Genomic DNA, 21,780 nt, shown 5'->3' on the forward strand with positions numbered 1-21,780 from the left:
TTCTGTGGCAGAGAATTCCACATATTTACAACTCTCTGAGTGAAAAAGTTTTTCCTCATCTCCATTCTAAATGGCCGACGCCCTATTCTTATGTTTCGGGTCGAGACCCTTCTTCGCGACCAACAACATGGGCACACCTCAACGCTGTGTGATTAGCCCACTGCTCGACCCTCTGTACGGCTATGGGTGGCACGGTGGCGCAGCGGTAGAGCTACTGCTTTACAGCGCCAGAGACCCGGGTTCGATCCTGACTACGGTGCTTGTTGTACATTCTCCCCGTGACCGCATGGGTTTTCTCTGAGATCTTTGGAGACTCCAAAGACGTACAGGTTTGGAGGTTAATTGGCTTGGTATAAATGTAAATTGCTTCAAATGTGTAGGATAGCGTTAGAGTGGGGCGATCGCTGGAAGGACCTGTTTCTGCGCTGTATCTCTAAACGGCAGGCACGGTAGCGCAGCGGTAGAGTTGCTGCTTTACAGCGAATGCAGCGCCGGAGACTCAGGTTTGATCCTGACTACGGGTGCTGCACTGTAAGGAGTTTGTACGTTCTCCCCGTGACCTGCGTGGGTTTTCTCCGAGATCTTCGGTTTCCTCCCACACTCCAAAGACGTACAGGTATGTAGGTTAATTGGCTGGGTAAAATGTAAAAATTGTCCCTAGTGGGTGTAGGATAGTGTTAATGTGCGCGGGGATCACTGGGCGGCACGGACTTGGAGGGCCGAAAAGGCCTGTTTCCGGCTGTATATATATGATATGATATGATATGAACTCTAAACTAAAACTAAACATTTTGTGTCTATCTTTGGTATAAACTATCATCTGCAGTTTTTTGCTTCTTCATTCTGGCAGTTAAACACCCAAGACTCTAGACTCCAAGCTGGCTACTCTGTTTAAGCTCTGCCTGCTTTTATATCATCTACGTAATGAAACCCAAGTGGGCCACAGAGTGCTGGAGTAACTCAGTGGATCAGACTGAGCAACTCTGGAGAAACTGGATAGGTGATGTTTCGGGTCTGCACTTTATATCTTGGGTCTTTTTTTTTTTTAAAGCAGCATCTGCAGATCCTAGTTTCTATCTTGAGTGAGATCCAGTTCCAGACTCAATCACATTTAATTCAAGGCAAATGGGATTGAAGTCCTTATGCTGACAGATTTAGTCATTCTTGAACACAAGCCAGGGTTTATTTTTAGGTAATCTTTGCCTGCTGTAGTTGGCCCTTCACTCCAGAAAGATCTCCTAATTCAGCATTGTGTCAGCTCGAGCTATCAGTCTCGCCGCTGACATCAGCAGAATAGACAATAGACAATAGGTGCAGGAGTAGGCCATTCGGCCCTTCGAGCCAGCACCGCCATTCAATGTGATCATGGCTGATCATCCCCAATCAGTACCCCGTTCTTGCCTTCTCCCCATACCCCCTGACTCCGCTATCCTTAAGAGCTCTATCTAGCTCTCTCTTGAATGCATTCAGAGAATCGGCCTCCACTGCCTTCTGAGGCAGAGAATTCCGCAGATTCACAACTCTCTGACTGAAAAGGTTTTTCCTCATCTCCGTTCTAAATGGCCTACCCCTTATTCTTAAACTGTGGCCCCTGGTTCTGGGGCGGGGGAGAGGGAGAGGGAGAGGGGAGAGAGGGAGAGAGGGGGAGAGAGGGAGAGAGGGGGAGAGGGGGAGAGAGCGGGTGAAGGGGGGTGAAGGGGAGAGAGGGGGAGAGAGCGGGTGAGGAGGAGAGGGGGTAGAGGGGATGAGGGGGTAGAGGGGAGAGGGGGGGAGAGGGAGAGAGGGAGATGGAGGAAATGGCCTTCTGCCCACCTAGTCTACACTCGCACTATCCTACTAACTTAATTTACAATTTTATAGAAGCCAATTAATATACAAACATGTACATTTCTAGAGTGTGGGAGGAAACCGGAGTGCCCGGAGAAAACCCATGCAGTCACAGGGAGAACGTACAAACTTCATACAGACAGCACCCATTGTCAGGATCCAACCCGGGTCTCTGGCGCTGTAAGGCAGCAACTCTACCACTACGCTGCTAAGCCACCAGGCAGCATGTCTGTGGTCAGAAAGGGGAGCAAACGTCTTTCTCCAAAGGACTCTGCCAAATTCACCCTGTCTTCTCATTAAGTGTTAACTTGAGGATTTTGCTGAATTAAAAGTTAACGACTGATTCACATTCAGCTTCCGGGGTGGGACTTGAACTCAGATCCTTGATCGGCCCCACCCCACCTCCACCAGGAATTCAGCACCAATAGCAAATAAATAAACCCTCAGAGCAAGGAATGGACAAAGTTCTGATCTCATTAGCGGTGAGATGCATTTCAAATCAATCTCCGAGCAACAAACCAGCAGAACTTATGATTCAATCGACATCCGAGACTGACCTTGACTTGAATCCGGTCCAGAATGTTTTTGAAATCCAAATCGTCATAGTAATGTTTGATTCCCTCCCGCACATTCGCTTTAAACATTAAAAGAACCTGAGGAACAGAAGCATTCAAAGGAGTCAGAATCCCCTCCGGACATAGATTACTCCCTCCTCAGACCCGCTAAGGAGCAATCCTGAAAATACCGCCTAGGAAAAAAAACTGCAGATGCTGGTTAAAATCGAACGTAGGCACCAAATGCTGGAGTAACTCAGCGGGTCAGGCAGCATCCCGGGAGAGAAGGAATGGGTGATGTTTCGGGTAGAGACCCTTCTTCAGAAGGGCGGCACGGTGGCGCAGCGGGAGAGTTGCTGCCTTACAGCGAATGCAGCGCCAGAGACTCAGGTTCAGTCCTGACTCCGGGCGCCGTCTGTACGGAGTTTGTCCGTTCTCCCCGTGACCTGCGTGGGTTTTCTCCGAGATCTTCGGATTCCTCCCACACTCCAAAGACTTACAGGTTTGTAGGTTAATTGACTGGGTAAAATGTTTTTAAAAATTGTCCCTAGTGGGTGTAGGGTAGTGTTAGTGTGCAGGGATCACTGGGCGGCGCGGAATCGGTGGGCCGAAGGGCCTGTTTCCGCGCTGTTTTTTTTTTTTTAAGTGTTCTTTTGGTTGTTTTATGTGGAGGGTGGGGTGTTGGGGGAAACTTTTTCTAATCTCTTATCTCGAAGGAGATACGATTTTTTTCCCGCATTGTATCTCCGTCCGCACTGCGGGCCAACATCGAGGAGTTGGCGGCCTTTGCTGGGGACCGATTCTGAGGGCTTCACTGCGGTCACCTGCGGACTTACCATCGCGGAGCTCGCGATCCCTTTGGCAGGGGTTGACCTCGGAGCTCCAACCACGGGTGCCTGCGGACTTAACATCACGGAGCCCGCGGTCTCCGGTCAGAGACCGACTTCGGGAAGTCCAAGCCACGGGAGTTTCGATCACCCCGACGCAGGAGCTTCGACCGCCCCGGTGGATGGTTCGACCGCCCCGAGAATAAAGAGGAAGATTGGACTATTTTGCCTTCCATCACAGTGAGGAATGTGGGGAATCCGCTGTGGTGGATGTTTATGTTGACATTTATGTAGTTGTGTGCCTTGTTGCTTTTTTTTCGTATGGCTGTATGGTAATTCGCATATCACTGTACCTTAATTGGTTCATGTGACATAAAAGTCCTTTGGAACCTTTGAAAGTCCAGTAAAGTCTGATTAAAGATAGTCCGAGGGTCTCCAATGAGGTAGATGGGAGGTCAGGGCCGCTCTCTAGTCGGTGAGATGACAAATCAGTTGCCTGATAGCAGCTGGGAAGATACTGTCCCTGAATCTAGAGGGGTGCGTTTTCAAATTTCTGTGCCTCTTGCCTGATGGGAGAGGGGAGAAGAGGGAGTGGCCGGTGCGAGTCTGGACCTTGATTGTGCTCCTGGCCTTGCCGAGGCAGCGTGAGGTGTAGATGGAGTCAATGGAAGGGAGGTTGGTTGGTGTGATGGTCCACAATTCTCTGCAATTTCTTGCGGCCTTGGATGGAGCCATTCCCAACCTGTGCTGTGATGCATCTTGGGGTAAAATGCATCTGTAGAAGTTGGTGAGGGGAGTTGGGGACGTGCCGAGCGTCCTATGCCTTGTGCTTTCTTGGCCATTGCTCCAATGTGTTTGGAGAGGGTGGGTGGTATCACAGCGGCCTCCCCTCGTTAATCTTACACTTAGCCATTACACATACACCACTAATTAGCATCTGAGTAAATAACTGGATTAGTAGGCAGGTTAAAAATGAAAAAAATAAATCAAAGTAATGTACCTTATTCTGGCATAATAGGCTGACGATTATGAAAACCAGCTCCAGTAAAAACACAACGACTAGAGTCCACTTAAACTGCAGAGGGAAAACAAAAATAAATGATCAGTTTAGGAGTTAACAAGACACAGGGCCTAATGGGAGACAGTACTCTGGTCAAAGAGGTAAGTGGAAGAACTGTATCTCGTCACATGTGACAACAAAGAAACAAAGAGCAATTCACGTACCAAGGTGACTAAACGACTGGTAACTAAACATAGATTTAGGCACCGCCTGAAAAGGGGATAGAAAGGTGAAACTGTTTATGGATGAAAATACAAGCTTGGGGCCACACAGAATGACCGGCAATGGTGGCAACACACAGGAGGGGTGTACACAGGAGGAGGTTGGTCTCTGCACAGCCGGCACTGTGGTGCACTGGTAGAGTTGCTGCCTTACAGCGCCAGAGACTTGGGTTCAGTTCTGACTACGCCGGAGGCAAATTCTTATCATTTGGTTGAACGGTAACCTTTCAGTCCCACCACAAAGAAATTAGTGTAATAAAAAGGATCTGCAGATGCTGGTCTATACCAAAGATAGACACCACACTCCGAGGAACACGTAGCTTTCTGAGAACAAGCATTACAGCTTGGATCAGTAACTCCAACACCCAAGAACGAAGCAGGCTGCCTGAGGTGGTGGACATTGCCCAGCCCATCGTGGTTATTGACCTGTGTAGGAAGGAACAGCAGATGCTGGTTTAAACCAAAGATAGACACAAAAAGCTGGAGTAGCTTAGCGGGACAGGCAGCATCCCTGGAGAGGAGGAATGGGTGACGTTTCGGGTCGAGGCCCTTCATCAGGCCAATCTTACATAGACCAGGTGCAGAGTTAATGAAGAGAATTGCTCTTTATCTCCTGAGGCGTTTGTAGGATCTTTGCGAAGAGGAAGAAAAAGAGGAAAAAGAGGAGAGGAAAAATGAGAAAGGGCAACATTGAGGGTGAAAGGTAAATGCAGGAGAAGTTTAAAGGACAAGATGAAAAGTGGGAGATGGAAAGCAAAAGGAAAGAGAGGAAGAGTGAGAGGAAGAAGCAAGGGGAGAAACTCGGTCAATACTAATGTGGTTCACCTGGTAGAACTGCTGCCTCAGAGCCGCTGGAGACCCAGGTTCGATCCTGACCTTGGTTGCTGTCTATGTGGAGTTCGCATGTTCTCCGTGAGACCATATGGATTTTCTCCCACATCACAAAGACGTGCGGGGTTGTTTGTTGATTGGCCTCTGTAAATTGCCCTCAGTGTGCAGGGAGTCGGAGGGAAAATGGGATAACATTGAACTGGTGTGAACAGGTGATCGATGGTTGGCATCAAAGATAATGGAGCAGAGCAAGATAGACCACTCGACCCTAAAAACCGTAGTACGTCACGGCGCCATTTTAGTAGGCAGAAACTTGCAGAAACATTTTAAAAGAAAAATAACAACAATCTGTGAATTGATAGATGAGATATATTCTGCATTTTTATGGTATCATCACACATAATCCCCCCAAAACACTGATTACACTGCGAGAGGCATAACGGACGGCGGGTTTTGCCTACTAAAATGGCTCCTTTGCGTACACACTTCAGTATAGGTGATTTCGACGGAGTGGTGCATCTTGATCCTCTAGTATCTTTGGTTGGCATTGACTTGGTGGGGTGAAGGGCCTATCCCTTGCGGTCTCAAAAGTAAACTCTCAGCCGGGGTTGAGTCTCGTTGTGCCAGTTGGGAGGTAGAGTGAGAGGAAAGGATGGGAAGAAATAAATAACACATTTCATACGCATATTTTCCTGTCAAGAGTTTTGGGCCTTTGATTCGTTCTAACGAAGGAACGGGTGCAGACGACAGACAAAATGACAACTTTAGTGCCAGAGAAACATGAAGTTCTGATCCCACAATGCACAAGGAAAAACCTAAGTGATAAATATTCATCATGAAACATCAGTCATACCCCTGCCATGGACAACGTGAGAAATGGTATCACATGAAACAATGGTAATTAGGTGGTTGAAAGGCAAGGTGCCCATCATTGTAGCACACTCTCTCAGCATGAGAAACAATCTAACTTTAAAATCTCTCGGGGCAGAACTTGTTCTGCTGCTGGGAGTGAGTGGGGATGAGCAAGGATCAGGCACATGACTCTTCTGCTCTGAGTCATGCTCGGTAGGCTATCAGTGTGTTATTTGTAACGTGTACAACTTCACAGTGAAACTCTTTTTACACCAAGTCCAGGCCGACCAGCGATCCCCGCACATCAACACTACCCTACATATACTGTACACGAGAGACAATTTACAATTTTACCGAAGCCAATTAACCTACAAACCTGTCTGAACCCGACGAAAAAGGTCTGAAGAAGGGTCTCGACCCGAAACGTCACTCGTTCCTTCTCTCCAGAGATGCTGCCCGTCCCGCTGAATTACTCCAGCATTTTGTGTCAACCTACAACCCTGTACGCATATGGAGTGTGGGAGGAAACCGGAGCACCCGGAGAAAACCCACACGGTCACGGGGGTAAAAGGTGCAAACTCCACTGCACAGACTGCACCCGAGGTCAGGATCGAACCTGGGTCTCTGGCGCTGTGAGGCAGCAGCTCTACCAGCTGGGCCACTCTTACTGATGGCTGCACACCGGGGACATTACTGAATGAATTGCAAATATCCCAGTCGTGATGCAGGACTGGGATATTTCAGTGCAATATTTACGGAGAATATTACCAGGGGATACACATCACGACTATATCACTGTACGATGCACACTGAGGTTATTACTGAAGGATCTGGTTTGGTATGTATCACTGTGATGTGTACACCAGGGATATCACAGAGTGGGCACACTGTAAGGATTAGTGAGAAATGTGCACCAGGGTTATGGCTGGGAATCTGTGCAATGCCTACTAGGCACATTAGATGCTGCACACAGGTCCCAATGCATGGTAACAAACTGTTTCAGGAACAGGAATTGACATGAGCTATAATAATAAGCAGCCTTCCCTTTTCGAACTATTCATCTTGCCATTTCTGTAATGCAATTTTTACAGTGAAAAACACAACCAGCTCTCAGGCACTGATGTAAATTTACAGTCAGAGAATCGCAGTCATACAGCATGGAACTTGCCCACGCCAACCAACATGCCCCATTTACACGAGTTCCACCTGCCTGCATTTGGCCCATATCCCTCTATACAGCATGGAACTTGCCCACGCCAACCAACATGCCCCATTTACACGAGTTCCACCTGCCTGCATTTGGCCCATATCCCTCTAAACCTGTCCTACCCTGTCCACGTACCTGTCCAAATTTCTTGGAATAACATTTCCCATTTTTCAACTGAGTGGCCATTGGTAAATTGTCCACTGCATAAATTTAAATAAAGGTCAATGATAGACACAAAATGCTGGAGTAACTCAGCGGGACAGGCTGCATCTTTGGATAGAAGGAATGGGTGACGTCTCAACCTGAAACGTTATCCATTCCGTCTCTCCAGAGTTGCTGCCTGTCCCGCTGAGTTACTCCAGCATTTTGCGTCTATCTTCGGTGTAAACCAGCATCTGCACTGTAGTTCCTTCCTACTCAAACCATACACAAGTACAGCCATTAGTGCACAATAGAAAATAAACTGAGTGCAGAATATATTGATAGAGCTAGAAAATGCCGATAGAAAAATTGCATGGGCCGCAATGAGGTAGGTTGGAAGATCGGGAATACTTTCATCTCCAGCATTCAAGTGTTTGGTAACAATGTGGAATAAGCTGTTCTCAAATCTGTCCCGCCTGATCCCCATTGACTACGAGTTTCGGTTGCTCAGAAACATGATCCTCTGATTAGCGGCTGTAATAAAATCTTAAAATGGGTGATGTTGGAATAATTTATAGGAGACAAGAGAGTCAGTTAACCTCTTCTTTCTGACCAATAACCTGTATTGATTGTAGGGTGAAAAAAACCCTGCAGATGCTGGTTTAAATCGAAGGTAGACACAAAATGCTGGAGTAACTCAGCGGGTCAGGCAGCATCTCGGGAGAGAAGGAATGGGTGACGTTTCGGGTCGAGACCCTTCTGCAGACTGATGTCAGGGGAGGGGGCGAGACAAAGATAGGATGTAGTCGGAGACAGGAAGCCTAGTAGGAGAACTGGGAAGGGGGAGGGGATAGAGAGGGGAAGCAGGGGCTACCTGAAGTCAATGTTCATACCGCTGGGGTGTAAACTACCCAAGCGAAATATGAGGTGTTGTTCCTCCAATTTGCGCTGGGCCTCACTCTGACAATGGAGGAGGCCCAAGACAGAAAGGTCAGATTGGGAATGGGAGTGGGAGTTGAAGTGCTGAGCCACCAGGAGATCAGGTTGGTTGAGACGGACTGAGCAGAGGTGTTCAGCGAAACGATCGCCGAGCCTGCGTTTGGTCTCGCCGATGTAGAGAAGTTGACAGCTGGAACAGCGGATACAGTAGATGAGGTTGGAGGAGGTGCAGGTGAACCTCTGCCTCACCTGGAAGGACTGTTTGGGTCCTTGGATGGAGTCGAGGGGGGGGGGGGGGGGTAAAGGGACAGGTGTTGCATCTCCTGCGGTTGCAGGGGGAAATACCTGGGGAGGGGGTGATTTGGGTGGGAAGGGACGAGCAGACCAGGGAGTTTCAGAGAGAACGGTCTCTGCGGAATGCAGAACGGGGTGGAGATGGGAAGATGTGGCCAGTGGTGGGATGCCGTTGGAGGTGGCGGAAATGTTGGAAGATAATTTGTTCTATACGATGGCTGGAAGGTGAGGACAAGGGGGACTCTATCCTTGTGTTGGGAAAAGCGGCAGATCGATCTTGCACAGTCTTTCCGCTGACTGGATAGAACGCAACAAAAAAACCTTGCACTCTACTTCGGTACACGTGACAATAATAAGAAACCAAACTAAACTATCTGGCCATGGGCTCGGGATGGTGCTGTCTTTAAGAGAGCACATTTGTCAATTGTTACAAAGAAGGAAGGATGGGGTGGACGACCGATATGGATTTGTTAAAGGCAAATGGTGTTTGACTAATTTGACTGAGTGTTTTAGTAAGATAATGAAGATGGTGGGGAGGGAAGGCACAGCTCATGTTGTGTGCACGGACTTCAAAAAAGTTATTTAAAAATGCTCACAAAATGAAAGACCATGACACCAAGAGGTTTACAGTTCCACAGATGTGAAATTAGCCTGGGGAGATGCAGGGAATTAATATTTTTTCCGACTGGAAGGAGGAATACAATGCATCTCATCACGGACTGGGAAATAGAAGCACTTCTCTTGCTTATTATGTATTAATGATCTGGACTCAAGTACGCACGGTCCAATTTCAAAGCTTGAAAATGATACAGCAGCCGGAAATGTAGCGGACAAAACAAGTGTGGATACAAATTTTGGGGGGGAAGGTGAGCTCAGAGATGGGTTCAATTGGGCAGAGTAACTGCAATCCGAATGGGGTCATTCTTCAAAGTGCGTAGAAGAGCCGAAAGCCTTCAGGGTGAACAGTTTAAGAATAAGGGGTAGGCCATTTAGAACGGAGGTGAGGAAGAACTTTTTCAGTCAGAGAGTGGTGAAGGTGTGGAATTCTCTGCCTCAGAAGGCAGTGGAGGCCAGTTCGTTGGATGCTTTCAAGAGAGAGCTGGATAGAGCTCTTAAGTATAGCGGAGTGAGGGGGTATGGGGAGAAGGCAGGAACGGGGTACTGATTGAGAGCGATCAGCCATGATCGCATTGAATGGCGGTGCTGGCTCGAAGGGCTGAATGGCCTCCTCCTGCCCCTATTCTCTATTGTCTATTGTCTATTGTAACACTGTGGAAGGGGCAGTAGAAATTGAGGAGGCTGTTTAAAAAGTCTGAAACGCTGTGACAGAGACATCAATTGCAAAAGCAGGTTATATCAGTATTTGCAGTGCAGTGAAATGAGACTTGAACCCTGAGCCTCCGCGGAATGAGTCATAACAAACACTGATTTATTTTCCCAAACCACTCCTCAGTATGCAGGGACTTGGTTCGCTTGCTGTATAATAAGCCTGGGAAAGGGCTGATTGTTTTTGCAATGTGCTCGGGTCTATCTGTGTGCGTTTGGACAGAGGGTGTGGACAGTTAGATCTCTGCGTTCTTGACAGTGACTTTCTTTATATACCTCCCACATGTGACAATAATGTATCAATCAATCTATCAATCAATCGATCAGGACAATAGACAATAGTTAATAGGCCCACAAGGCCTTTGCTAAACATGTTCCCAAGACCAACTCTTACCTGCCTGCACATAATTCACTTCCAATAGACAATAGATGCAGGAGTAGGCCATTTGGCCCTTTGACAGGGTTAATCCTGCTGCTTAGATCTCTTCCCCTCCCCCTTCCCAGTTCTCCCACTGTCCTCCTGTTTCCACCTATATCCTTTCTTTGTCCCGCATCCCTGACGTCAGTCTGAAGAAGGGTCTCGCCCTGAAACGTCACCCATTCCCTCCCACCCAGATGCTGCCTGACCCGCTGAGTTACTCCAGCATTTTGTGATACCTTCGATTAAAGTATCATCACTTCCCTCTAGTTATCAGAAGCAGGGGTGGACGTTCACTGCCAGTTAAAAAAAAACAATCCGTAGAAGGTTGCCGACCCAAAACGTCGCCTGTCGATTCCCTCCACAGATGCTGTCTGCCCCACTGAGTTACTCCAGCACTCTGTGTATTTCTCAAGATTCTAGCACCTGCAGTTCCTTGTGTCGCCAAAATATAAAATCTCAGCTTTCTAGTCCAGCCAGCTACGTCACGGGTGGCTGGTACAATTTCACGTTTACGGCCTCTCTAACCTCAGCTGGACAAATGCAGTCATTTGAACACCATCTCCTGACTGCCTTAGGATATCCCGAGCCACTTTCAAGCCGATAAGAGTAATTTTGGAGGGAAATATATTGGCCAATTTCCTTGCAGCCAGCTCCCATAAAACCCAAGGAGAAGATAATGCGCTGAGGTAATATTGAGTGGAGGATAAATATTAGCGCTGGGGATGGCCAGACTTATTCACAATTTTTTAGGAAACGTACATTATTTAGCACACAAACAAAACAACTTGACACCGTGCCCTTAGGCATCGGATAAGATGCTAATAACAAATGGGCATGTTTACCACTCAGAAACCTTTGGGTGCATACATTTGTGAGGGACCCACAAAGGAACCTGTCAATTAATTCAACACAAGAGCTGGCAGTCGGATGAAACATCCCATTTATTTCTATGGAAACCATTTCAAAATTATTCTACCCCTGTTTGCAAAGGTTTTATCTTGTTTTATTCTTTGCTAATGAACATCCATAACTCTGACGTTGCTATGACTTCGCTGACGAAAAACAATGACCTTGGTTATCACCATTGCATTGAAAATGATTCTGCCTGAGCTCTGGCTGCTCATATTTTTTTTTTTTTACCAGTTGCAACTTCAAAGTAAAGGTTGGACGCACGTTTACTGAAAACGCAATGGGGGGAGAAATCAGTGATGTGACTGCGGTTCCAAAACGGAAAGACAAAAGAAAACTATCTGGAAGGTCGACACAAAGCGTGAAGTTACTCAAGATCTGCAGTTCCAAAATAAAAATCTCAGCTTTCTTGTCCAGCCATCGACTTCAGAGTTGGCCGGTACAATCTCACGTTTGCGGCCTCTCTAACCTCAGCTGAGGAAATGAAGGCTACGTCGCTGGAGAGAAGGAATGGGTGACGTTTCGGGTCGAGACCCTTCTTCAGACTGAAACATTCCGCCTCGATTCTAAGCCCTGGTATTCCGTTCATAAACCTTTCCACTAGCCTCTCCACAACTACCTTCAAAAAAAGTACCTCAAACCGGGCTCACTGACCAAACATTTGCTCACTAGTTCAAGTATGCCCTAGGGTCAATTATTGACCCGTAAATCTCCTGTGAAGCTCCTTTGGGCTTGTTGCTTGGCAAGCAACGTTCTTGCTGTTATTGGTCAAGAGAAGGTGGGCAGGGTAGTGAAGAAGTTGGGTAGAAGGGCCTGTTTCAATGCTGTTTGACCCCATGACTCCAAGTGCAGTGACCGAAGGCGATATTACATAGAAAACTTAGACAATAGGTGCAGGAGGAGGCCAATTGGCCCTTTGAGCCAGCACTGCCATTCATTGTGATCATGGCTGATCATCCACAATCAGTTACCCATGCCTGCCTTCTCCCCAAATCCCTTGATCCCTAGAGCTCTACCTAACTCTAATTCATCCAGGGGTAGGGGGTAGGCAATTTAGAACTGAGATGAGGAAAAACTTTTTCAGTCAGAGAGTTGTGAATCTGCGGAATTCTCTGCCTCAGAAGGCAGTGGAGGCCAATTCTCTGAATGCATTCAAGAGAGAGTTAGATAGAGCTCTTAAGGATAGCGGAGTCAGGGGGTATGGGGAGAAGGCAGGAACGGGGTACTGATTGAGAATGAGCAGCCATGATCACATTGAATGGCAGTGTTGGCTCGAAGGGCCGAATGGCCTCCTTCTGCACCTATTGTGTGTCTATCCAGTGAATTGTCCTCCACTGCCTTCTGTGGCGGAGAATTCCACAAATTCACAACTCTCTGGGTGAAAAAGTTTTTTCTCATCTCAGTTTTAAATGGCCTCCCCTTTATTCTTACAATGAAAGACTCCCCAGTGATTTTAATGTCCAAGTGTTAAGGCTGGAGCAATTAGGCTTGTATACACTGGAATTTAGAAGGATGAGGGGGGATCTTATTGAAACATATAAGATAATTAGGGGATTGGACACATTAGAGGCTGGAAACATGTTCCCAATGTTGGGGGAGTCCAGAACAAGGGGCCACAGTTTAAGAATAAGGGGTAGGCCATTTAGAACGGAGATGAGGAAGAACTTTTTCAGTCAGAGAGTGGTGAAGGTGTGGAATTCTCTGCCTCAGAAGGCAGTGGAGGCCAGTTCGTTGGATGCTTTCAAGAGAGAGCTGGATAGAGCTCTTAAGGATAGCGGAGTGAGGGGTTATGGGGAGAAGGCAGGAACGGGGTACTGATTGAGAGTGATCAGCCATGATCGCATTGAATGGCGGTGCTGGCTCGAAGGGCTGAATGGCCTACTCCTGCACCTATTGTCTATTGTCTATTGTCTATTAAAGTCGTTCATCGAGGCTGTTATCACAGAACTGAGTGCGTGGGGTGTGTACGGGCAGCAGACAATAGTTCTGCATGCATTTGAGGTTAACCCTTTATATCGTTGGAACCAATAGCAAACAGTTGGCCACTACAGTGGATTTACTCTGAAGAAGGGTCTCGACCTGAAACGTCACCCGTTCCTTTTCTCCAGAGATGCTGCCTGACCCGCTGAGATACTACTGATTGAGAATGATCAGCCATGATCACATTGAATGGCGGTGCTGGCTCGAAGGGCTGAATGGCCTCCTCCTGCACCTATTGTCTATTGTCCAGCATTTTGAGTCCATCTTCGGTTTAAACCAGCGTCTGCAGTTCCTTCCCTACACAGTGGATTTACAGTGGGTTGTTAGGACTTTGCGGCCATTGTACACAGTGAGCATTTGAGGGAACAAAAATGGAGGGGGAACATGTGTGAAGTTAACCCCAGCGAAGAAGCGGAATTGGGAAGAAATGAGCGGAGATCATAAGGTTTAGGAGACATCATAAAACAAATAGATGGCCCTTGAATACAAAAGACAGGAAGGACTGGCCACTAATCCATTTTTACAGAGTGCCAGAGGGATCAAATCCTGCTCACATCTGAAATTAATTTCAACTGTTCACTGCATCACAAACTAATTAAACCTTGTCAGACAGAAAATTATAACAATAATTTTGAAAGATTTTTTTTAATACTCAAGGCCCAGAGGGTCTTCACCTGCACTTATTTCAACACAATAAACAGCGATTCGCATCCGTTTACCTCCCCTCTCCGTGTGCTCTGCAGGTCACAGCAGCTGGCCAGCTGCCAACCTGTAAAGTGGACGCAGAGAATTATCTTTTATGGGTGGCACGGTGGCGCAGCGGTAAAGTCGCTGCCTCACCGCGCCAGAGACCCGGGTTCGATCCCGACCACGGGCGCCGTCTGTACAGAGTTTGTAAGTTCTCCCCGCAACCACGTGGGTTTTCTCCGGGATCTTCCGTTTCCTCCCACACTCCAAAGGTTTTGTAGGTTAATTGGCCTGGCATAAATGTAAATTGCCCCTAGTGTGAGCGGGGCAGTGTTAATGTGCGGGGATCGCTGGTCGGTACAGACACAGTGGGCCGAAGGGCCTGTTTCCGCGCTGTATCTCTAAAACTAAGACTGTTACAGCCGTGTTGCTGTCAGTTTGCAAAGGGCAGACCGGAGGTGGGTCTTGTCCCATCCCACTTTGTGTCGCGGTCTATAATTAATCCTCTGAAGAAGGGTCTCGACCTGAAACGTCACCCATTCCTTCTCTCCCGAGATGCTGCCTGACCTGCTGAGTTACTCCAGCATTTTGTGAAATAAATACCTTCGATTTGTACCAGCATCTGCAGTTATCTTCTTATACTATAATTAATCCTGACGGGCTCACCTGCGATTGCGAGACACATCCAGTACAAACATGGCAGCAAATGGCACTGTGTTCATGTCGGAAGGGACTGCAGATGCCGGTTTAAACCAAAGACGGAGACAAAATGCTGGAGTAACTCAGCGGGTCAGGCAGCATCTCTGGATAGAAGGAACGGGTGACGTTTCGGGTCGAGGCCCTTCCTCAGCCTGTGTTCTTTGTTCCACAGATTTACAACTCTCTGACTGAAAAAGTTTTTCCTCATCTCTGTTCTAAATGGCCTACCCCTTATTCTTAAACTGTGGCCCCTGGTTCTGGACTCCCCCAACATTGGGAACATGTTTCCTGCCTCTAACGTGTCCAACCCCTTAATAATCTTATGTTTCGATAAGATCCCCTCTCATCCTTCTAAATTCCAGTGTATACAAGCCTAGTCGCTCCAGTCTTTCAACATATGACAGTCCCGCCATTCTGGGAATTAACCTAGTAAACCTGTGCTGCACGCCCTCAATAGCACGAATATCCTTCCTCAAATTTGGAGACCAAAACTGCACACAGTACTCCAGGTGCGGCCTCACTAGAGCCCTGTACAACTGCAGAAGGACCTCTTTGCTCCTATACTCAACTCCTCTTGTTATGAAGGCCAACATTCCATTGGCTTTCTTCACTGCCTGCTGTACCTGCATGCTTCCTTTCAGTGACGGATGCACTAGGACACCCAGATCTCGTAGTACGTCCCCTTTTCCTAACTTGACACCATTCAGGTAATAATCTGCCTTCCTATTCTTACCCCCAGAGTGGATAACCTCACACTTATCCACATTAAACTGCATCTGCCATGCATCCACCCACTTACACAACCAGTCCAAGTCACCCTGCAACCTCGTAGCATCTTCCTCACAGTTCACACTGCCACCCAGCTTTGTATCATCTGCAAATTTGCTAATGGTACTTTTAATCCCTTCATCCAAGTCATCACAGGCAAGGACACGAGAAACCTGCTCAGCCTCACAAACCCAAGCCCCTGCCTCTTGCTCTCCCGGTCCGTCACCCGAAAACACCTTTGAATCCTTGAAACTGTTCTCACTGCGGGCAGCAAAACCTCTCCCGTGATCCTTAAAGTAAGCATGCAGATTGGTTGGGAGGGAGGGTGGGTTAAGGAAGAGATTGGGGGGGGGGGGGGGGGAGGGGGTAAGTTCAGACACAAGGAACTGCAGATGCTGGTTTACAGAACAAAAGTGTTGGAGTAACTCAGCAAGTCAGGCATCATTACTGGAAAACATAGACCGGTGGCTTTTCCGGTCAGGAACCTCCCTCAGAATTAATAGTCTGAAGAAGGGTCCCGACCCGAAACGTCATCAATCCATGTTCTCCAGGGATGTTGTCTGACTTGAACTCTGCCCTGATCTCCACACTGCCAATCAGTCCGTTCCCACTATGGACTTCGAATCATAGTCATAGAGTGATACAGTGTGGAAACAGGCCCTTCGGCCCAACTCGCCCACAACGGCCAACATTGTCCCAGCTTCCCCAGTCCCACTTGCCTGCGCTTGGTCCATATCCCTCCAAACCTGTCCTATCCATGTACCTGTCCAATTGTTTCTTAAAAGATGGGATAGTCCCAGCCTCACTACCTCCTCTGGCAGCTTGTTCCGTACACCCACCACCCTCTGTGTGAAAAAGTTACCCCTCAGATTCCTATTAAATCTTTTCCCCTTCACCTTGAACCAATGTCCTCTAGTCATTGATTCCTCCACTCTGTGTAATTGATCTGGGTGCATCTACCAATCTATTCCTCTCGTGATTTTGTATAACTCTATAAGATTTCCCCTCGTCCTCCTGCGCTCCATGGAATAGAGACCCAGCCTACTCAACCTCTCCCTGTAGCTCACACCCTCTAGTCCTGGCAACATCCTCGTAAATCTTTTCTGAACCCTTTCAAGCTTGACAATATCTTTCCTATAACATGGTGCCCAGAACTGAGCACTATATTCTAAACGCAATATTCTACTTGCATCCAGTTGATCCAAGGGATTGCACTGCCCTGGGTCTTCTTCCCCCCCCCCCCCCAGACCCTCCATTGAGAGGACATGGTTGCAAGACGTGGTGTCATAATGGCGGAACAGTGGCACAGCTGGTAGAGTTGCTGCCTCACAGCATCAGAGGCCCACGTTCGATCCTGACTATGGGCGCATTCTACGTGGAGCTTGTTCGTTCTCCCTGAGACCACGTGGGTTTCCTCCGGGTGCCCAGCTTTCCTCCCACAACCCAAACATGTGCGGTAGACACAAATGCTGGAGTAACTCAGCGGGACGGGAAGCATCTCGGGAGAGAAGGAATGGGTGACGTTTCGGGTCGAGACCCTTCTTCAGACTGATGACACAAAATGCTGGAGTAACTCAGCGGGTCGGGCAGCATCTCGGGAGAGAAGGAATGGGTGACGTTTCGGGTCCCAAACATGCGCGGGTTTGTAGGTTAATCGTCCCTCTGTAAATTGCCCCCTAGTGTGCAGAGAGTGGATGCAAAAGTGGGATAACAGAACTGGCATGAATGGGTGATCGATGGTCAGTGTGGACTCGGTGGGCCGAATGGCCTGTTTCCACGCTGTATCTCTAAAGCCTGAAGCCCAAAGTGTCGGAGTAGCTTACGAATACGAAACCCTACCATTTTCAGTAGAAGTCGGTTGTCTCTGAGCGCTCCGACCATCCCGGCGAAGGAGACCACGAAGATGCTGACCCCCAGGAGGATCAGGACAACGGCAGGAGCCACGAAAAACCCTTCCATCGTTTTGTTCTGCTGCCTTTCCACCTCGGCGTAAATGCCGACACAAATGATGAGTAAACCCAGCAGCTGTGAGGAGACAAGATCTGTTACAATTCCAGAGCAGCCGAACGAGGAACAAAGTAGACTGGAACACCCAACAATCGGCAGAGCAACTAGGGCATCACAAAATGCTAGAGTAACTCAGCAGGTCAGCCAGCATCTCTGTCTGAAGAAAGGTCTCGACCCGAAACGTCACCCATTCCTTCTCTCCAGAGATGCTGCCTGACCTGCTGAGTTACTCCAGCATTTTGTGATACCTTCGATTTGTACGAGCATCTGCAGTTATTTAATAATAATAATAATAATAATACATTTTATTTATATAGCGCTTTTCATATACTCAAAGACGCTTTACAGAAATTTTGAGAACATAGGGGAAATGAATAAATAGATAAATAAGTAAATAAATAAATGAACAGAGAAAGGAGACAGAAGGTGAGGTGACCTTCAGTGGTTGAAGGCAGTACTGAACAACTCCTCCCCCCAGAACAACTAGGTCGGCACGGTGGCGCAGCGGGAGAGTTGCTGCCTTACAGCGCCGGAGACCCGGGTTCGATCCTAACTGGGGGTGCTGTCTGTATGGACTTTGCACGTTCTCCCTGTGACCTGCGTGGGTTTTCTCCTGGATCACCGGGCGTTTCCTCCCACACTCCAAAGGCGTACAGGTTTGTAGGTTAATAGACTTGGTAAAAATTGCAAAATTGTCCCTAGTGTGTCAGATAGTGCTAGTGTTGGGGGGAGTCCAGAACCAGGGGCCACAGTTTAAGAATAAGGGGTAGGCCATTTAGAACGGAGATGAGGAAAAAACCTTTCCACTCAGAGAGTTGTGAATCTGTGGAATTCACTGCTTCAGAAGGCAGTGGGGGCCAATTCTCTGGATGCTTTCAAGAGAGAGTTAGATAGAGCTCTTAATGATAGCAGAGTCAGGGGGTATGGGGAGAGGGCAGGAACGGGGTACTGATTGAGAATGATCAGCATGATCACATTGAATGGCAGTGCTGGCTCGAAGGGCCAAATGGCCTCCTCCTGCACCTATTGTCTTTTGTCTATTGATCGCTGGTCAGTGGGACCTAGGGCCTATTTCCACACTGCATCTGTAAACTAAAAAAAACTAAACAGGGTGTCGAGCAGCGTCTGTTGTGGTGAAAGAATGTCCACCTACAGATGCTGCTCGACCAGCTGAGTTAGTTCCTCCAGCCGATTGCTTGTTGCTCCAGATTACAGCATCTGTAGTCAATCGTGGCAGAGAGAATGGTAACAGTATTACTTGTGTGAGGGGCAGTACAACTTTCAAATGTTAACGCAGCGGAGTGGAGCAAGTGTATGTCAAGCGTGACTTTGGGTTTTATAAGAGCACGCTGACCCTGAAGTGAATTGAGCCCTGGGGCCTCCAGTATCATTGGGACGGGATGGCATTCAAAAATGCATTCACTACATTTGACCATTCAAGATAGTTCACTGAACCTCTTGTAGAATATCATCTCGTTCCAGAACTCGGTTCTGAGCAGTGACCTTCATATCTATCTGCCCTCATTGTCCTCAGAATAAATGCCAGCAGATTCTCCAGGGCCCCTGCAGTCCGACAACGTCTCACCTTCTGATTATGTGTAGGAAGAACTGCAGGTGCTGGTTTAAACCAACGAAGATAGACACAAAAAACTGGAGTAATTCAGAGGAACAGGCAGCATCTCTGGAGAGAAGGAATGGGTGACGTATAAGGTCGTAGGAAGGAAGTAGGGTCTCGACCCAAAATTCACTGGAATTTAGAAGATTGAGGGGGGATCTTATAGAAACTTACAAAATTCTTAAGGGGTTGGACAGGCTCGATGCAGGAAGATTGTTCCCGATGTTGGGGAAGTCCAGAGCAAGGGGTCGCAGTTTAAGGATAAGGGGGAAATCATTTAGGACCGAGATGAGAACGTTTTTTTTTCACACAGAGTGGTGAATCTGTGGAATTTTCTGCCACAGAAGGTAGTTGAGGCCAGTTCGTTGGCTATATTTAAGAGGGAGTTAGATGTGGCCCTTGTGGCTAAAGGGATCAGGGGGTATGGAGAGAAGGCAGGTACGGGATACTGAGTTGGATGATCAGCCATGATCATATTGAATGGCGGTGCAGGCTCGAAGGGCCAAATGGCCTACTCCTGCACCTATTTTCTATGTTTCCATGTTTCTATGTCCCGCTGAGTTACTCCAGCACTTTGTGTCTATCTTCGGTTTAAACCAGCACCTGCAGTTCCTTTTCACGCACGAGGTTCCCAGACATGTAAATTGTTGGCGCGGGACGGTGTGATCCCCAGAGCTTCAGCTTCACGGATTAATCATTAGGACTCTGCGGGATGAGAGAATGAATGGCTTTAAGCAAAATGGAGAACAGGAGGGGTTGGCTGACTGAAGAGATGATGGAGCAAAGCAGATGTGAGTGGTTATGAGGTGAGTCAAGGCACATAAGGACATATAAAGAATAAAACAACAGCAGAGGCAGTGGGCGCACGGAGCTCAGCCGTTTCACGATGTTATCCGTTTCTTTAGTTCATATTTCCAGTGTACTGTCTTTGCCCAGCCCGGAGGTTCACAATCCTGAAGGATATTAAGTGCCTGATTCACCAGCCTCAGCACTCTTTCTTTGAAGAACGCAGATAATAACGATCAATACGATGAATCATCTTCTTTAGATCTGCATCCATTCAATACGAGGGAGGCAACTCATGGACTGTGGGATCAAGGCTGTTGAGCATGTTCTGCATCCGGCCCAACATTGTGAAAGACCCTCTCTTAACCTGAGATTTATTAGTCACTAGACCAAGTGGACCCGTTGGGCCCAAACCTTTCCTGCATTGGTGCAGCACCATCTCTCTCCCCCCCCCCCCCCCCCCCCCCCCCCCATCCCTAGGAAACAGATGTAAACTTTAAAATGTGAATAACTTTAAATATATAACATCGATGTCAATGAAACTTCTTCCATTAGCACCAACGGGACAACGGTGAGTAAGGCGGGCCTAAAATTGTTGCGCTATCGTGTACTGTTCTGGCTGTAGTTCAGGAACAAACAAACAAACAAACAAACATGAGTTTTAGTATATAGATTAAATACAGGCAAGGTGCTGGAAGACAGGATGCAAATGATGTGCCTCGAGTCATCGAGTCCTTTGGCCCAACTTGCCCACAACTGCCAACATGTCCCAGCTATTCTCGTCCCACCTGCTTGCATTTGGCCCATATCCCTCCAAACCTGTCCTATCCAACATCTACATTCAAGAAGGACTGCAGGGAAAAGGATGGGAACTACAGGCCAGTGAGTTTAACATTTGTGGGTTGGAAACATACCAGAAAGTATTCAGAAGGGTAGAATATACATGCATTCAGATAGACTAGGGCTGATTAGGGATAGTCAATACGTACGTGGGAGACTGGGCCTCACAAATCTGATTGAGTATTTTCGAGGATGTGACCAAAAAGGTCGATGAAGGCAGAGCTGTAGACGGTGTATACATGGATTTCAGTCAGGCGTTCGACAAGGTTCCGCATAGTAGGCTGCTATGGAAGATTAGATTTGTTTTGGGACATCTATATACTAAAACTCTTGTTTGTTTGTTTGTTTGTTCCTGAACTAAAGCCAAAATGGTACATGATAGCGCGGCAATTCTGGTCCACTTTACTCACCGTCCTCCCTTTGGTGCTAATGGAAGAAGTTTCATTGAAATCGGTGTTATATTTTGTAAGTTATTTACATTTTAAAGTTTAAATCTATCTCCTAGGGAGGGAGGGAGGGGGGATGGGGAAGGGGTGAGGGGGAGGGGAAGGGGGGAGGGGAAGGGGGAGGGGAAGGGGGGAGGGGAAAGGGGGAGGGGAAAGGGGGAGGGGAAGGGGGAGGGGAAGGGGGAGGGGAAGGGGGGAGGGGAAGGGGGAGGGGAAGGGGGGAGGGGAAGGGGGGAGGGGAAGGGGGGAGGGGAAGGGGGGAGGGGAAGGGGGGAGGGGAAGGGGGGAGGGGAAGGGGGGAGGGGAAGGGGGGAGGGGAAGGGGGGAGGGGAAGGGGGAGGGAAAGGGGGAGGGAAAGGGGGAGGGAAAGGGGAGGGAAAGGGGGAGGGAAAGGGGAGGGGGAGGGGAGGGGGAGGGAGGGAGGGAGGGGGAGGAGGGGGGAGGGAGGGAGGGGAGAGGGAGGGAGGGGAGAGGGGGGGAGAGGGGAGGCGGAGAAGGGGGGAAAGGGGAGGGGGAAGGGGGGAGGGAGGGGAGGAGAGGGTG

General features: G+C 48.2%; 1 protein-coding gene across 3 annotated transcripts in view; it reads right to left on the minus strand.

Moving 5' to 3' along the window:
- LOC144610469 (tetraspanin-15-like) overlaps positions 1–21,780 on the minus strand; it is a 171,923-nt gene that overhangs the window by 77,409 nt on the left and 72,734 nt on the right. For all 3 annotated transcript variants that reach the window (XM_078429204.1, XM_078429205.1, XM_078429203.1), the window contains 3 exons: positions 17,383–17,568; positions 4,209–4,283; positions 2,385–2,480 (listed from right to left, as the gene is read on the minus strand). In XM_078429204.1, the coding sequence (XP_078285330.1) occupies positions 2,385–2,480; positions 4,209–4,283; positions 17,383–17,502 (291 nt within the window). In that variant the 5' untranslated portion in view covers positions 17,503–17,568. The remainder of the gene's footprint in view (positions 1–2,384; positions 2,481–4,208; positions 4,284–17,382; positions 17,569–21,780) is intronic.

The sequence above is a fragment of the Rhinoraja longicauda genome, chromosome 36 (assembly GCF_053455715.1).
Source record: "Rhinoraja longicauda isolate Sanriku21f chromosome 36, sRhiLon1.1, whole genome shotgun sequence".
Lineage (NCBI taxonomy): Eukaryota > Metazoa > Chordata > Chondrichthyes > Rajiformes > Arhynchobatidae > Rhinoraja > Rhinoraja longicauda.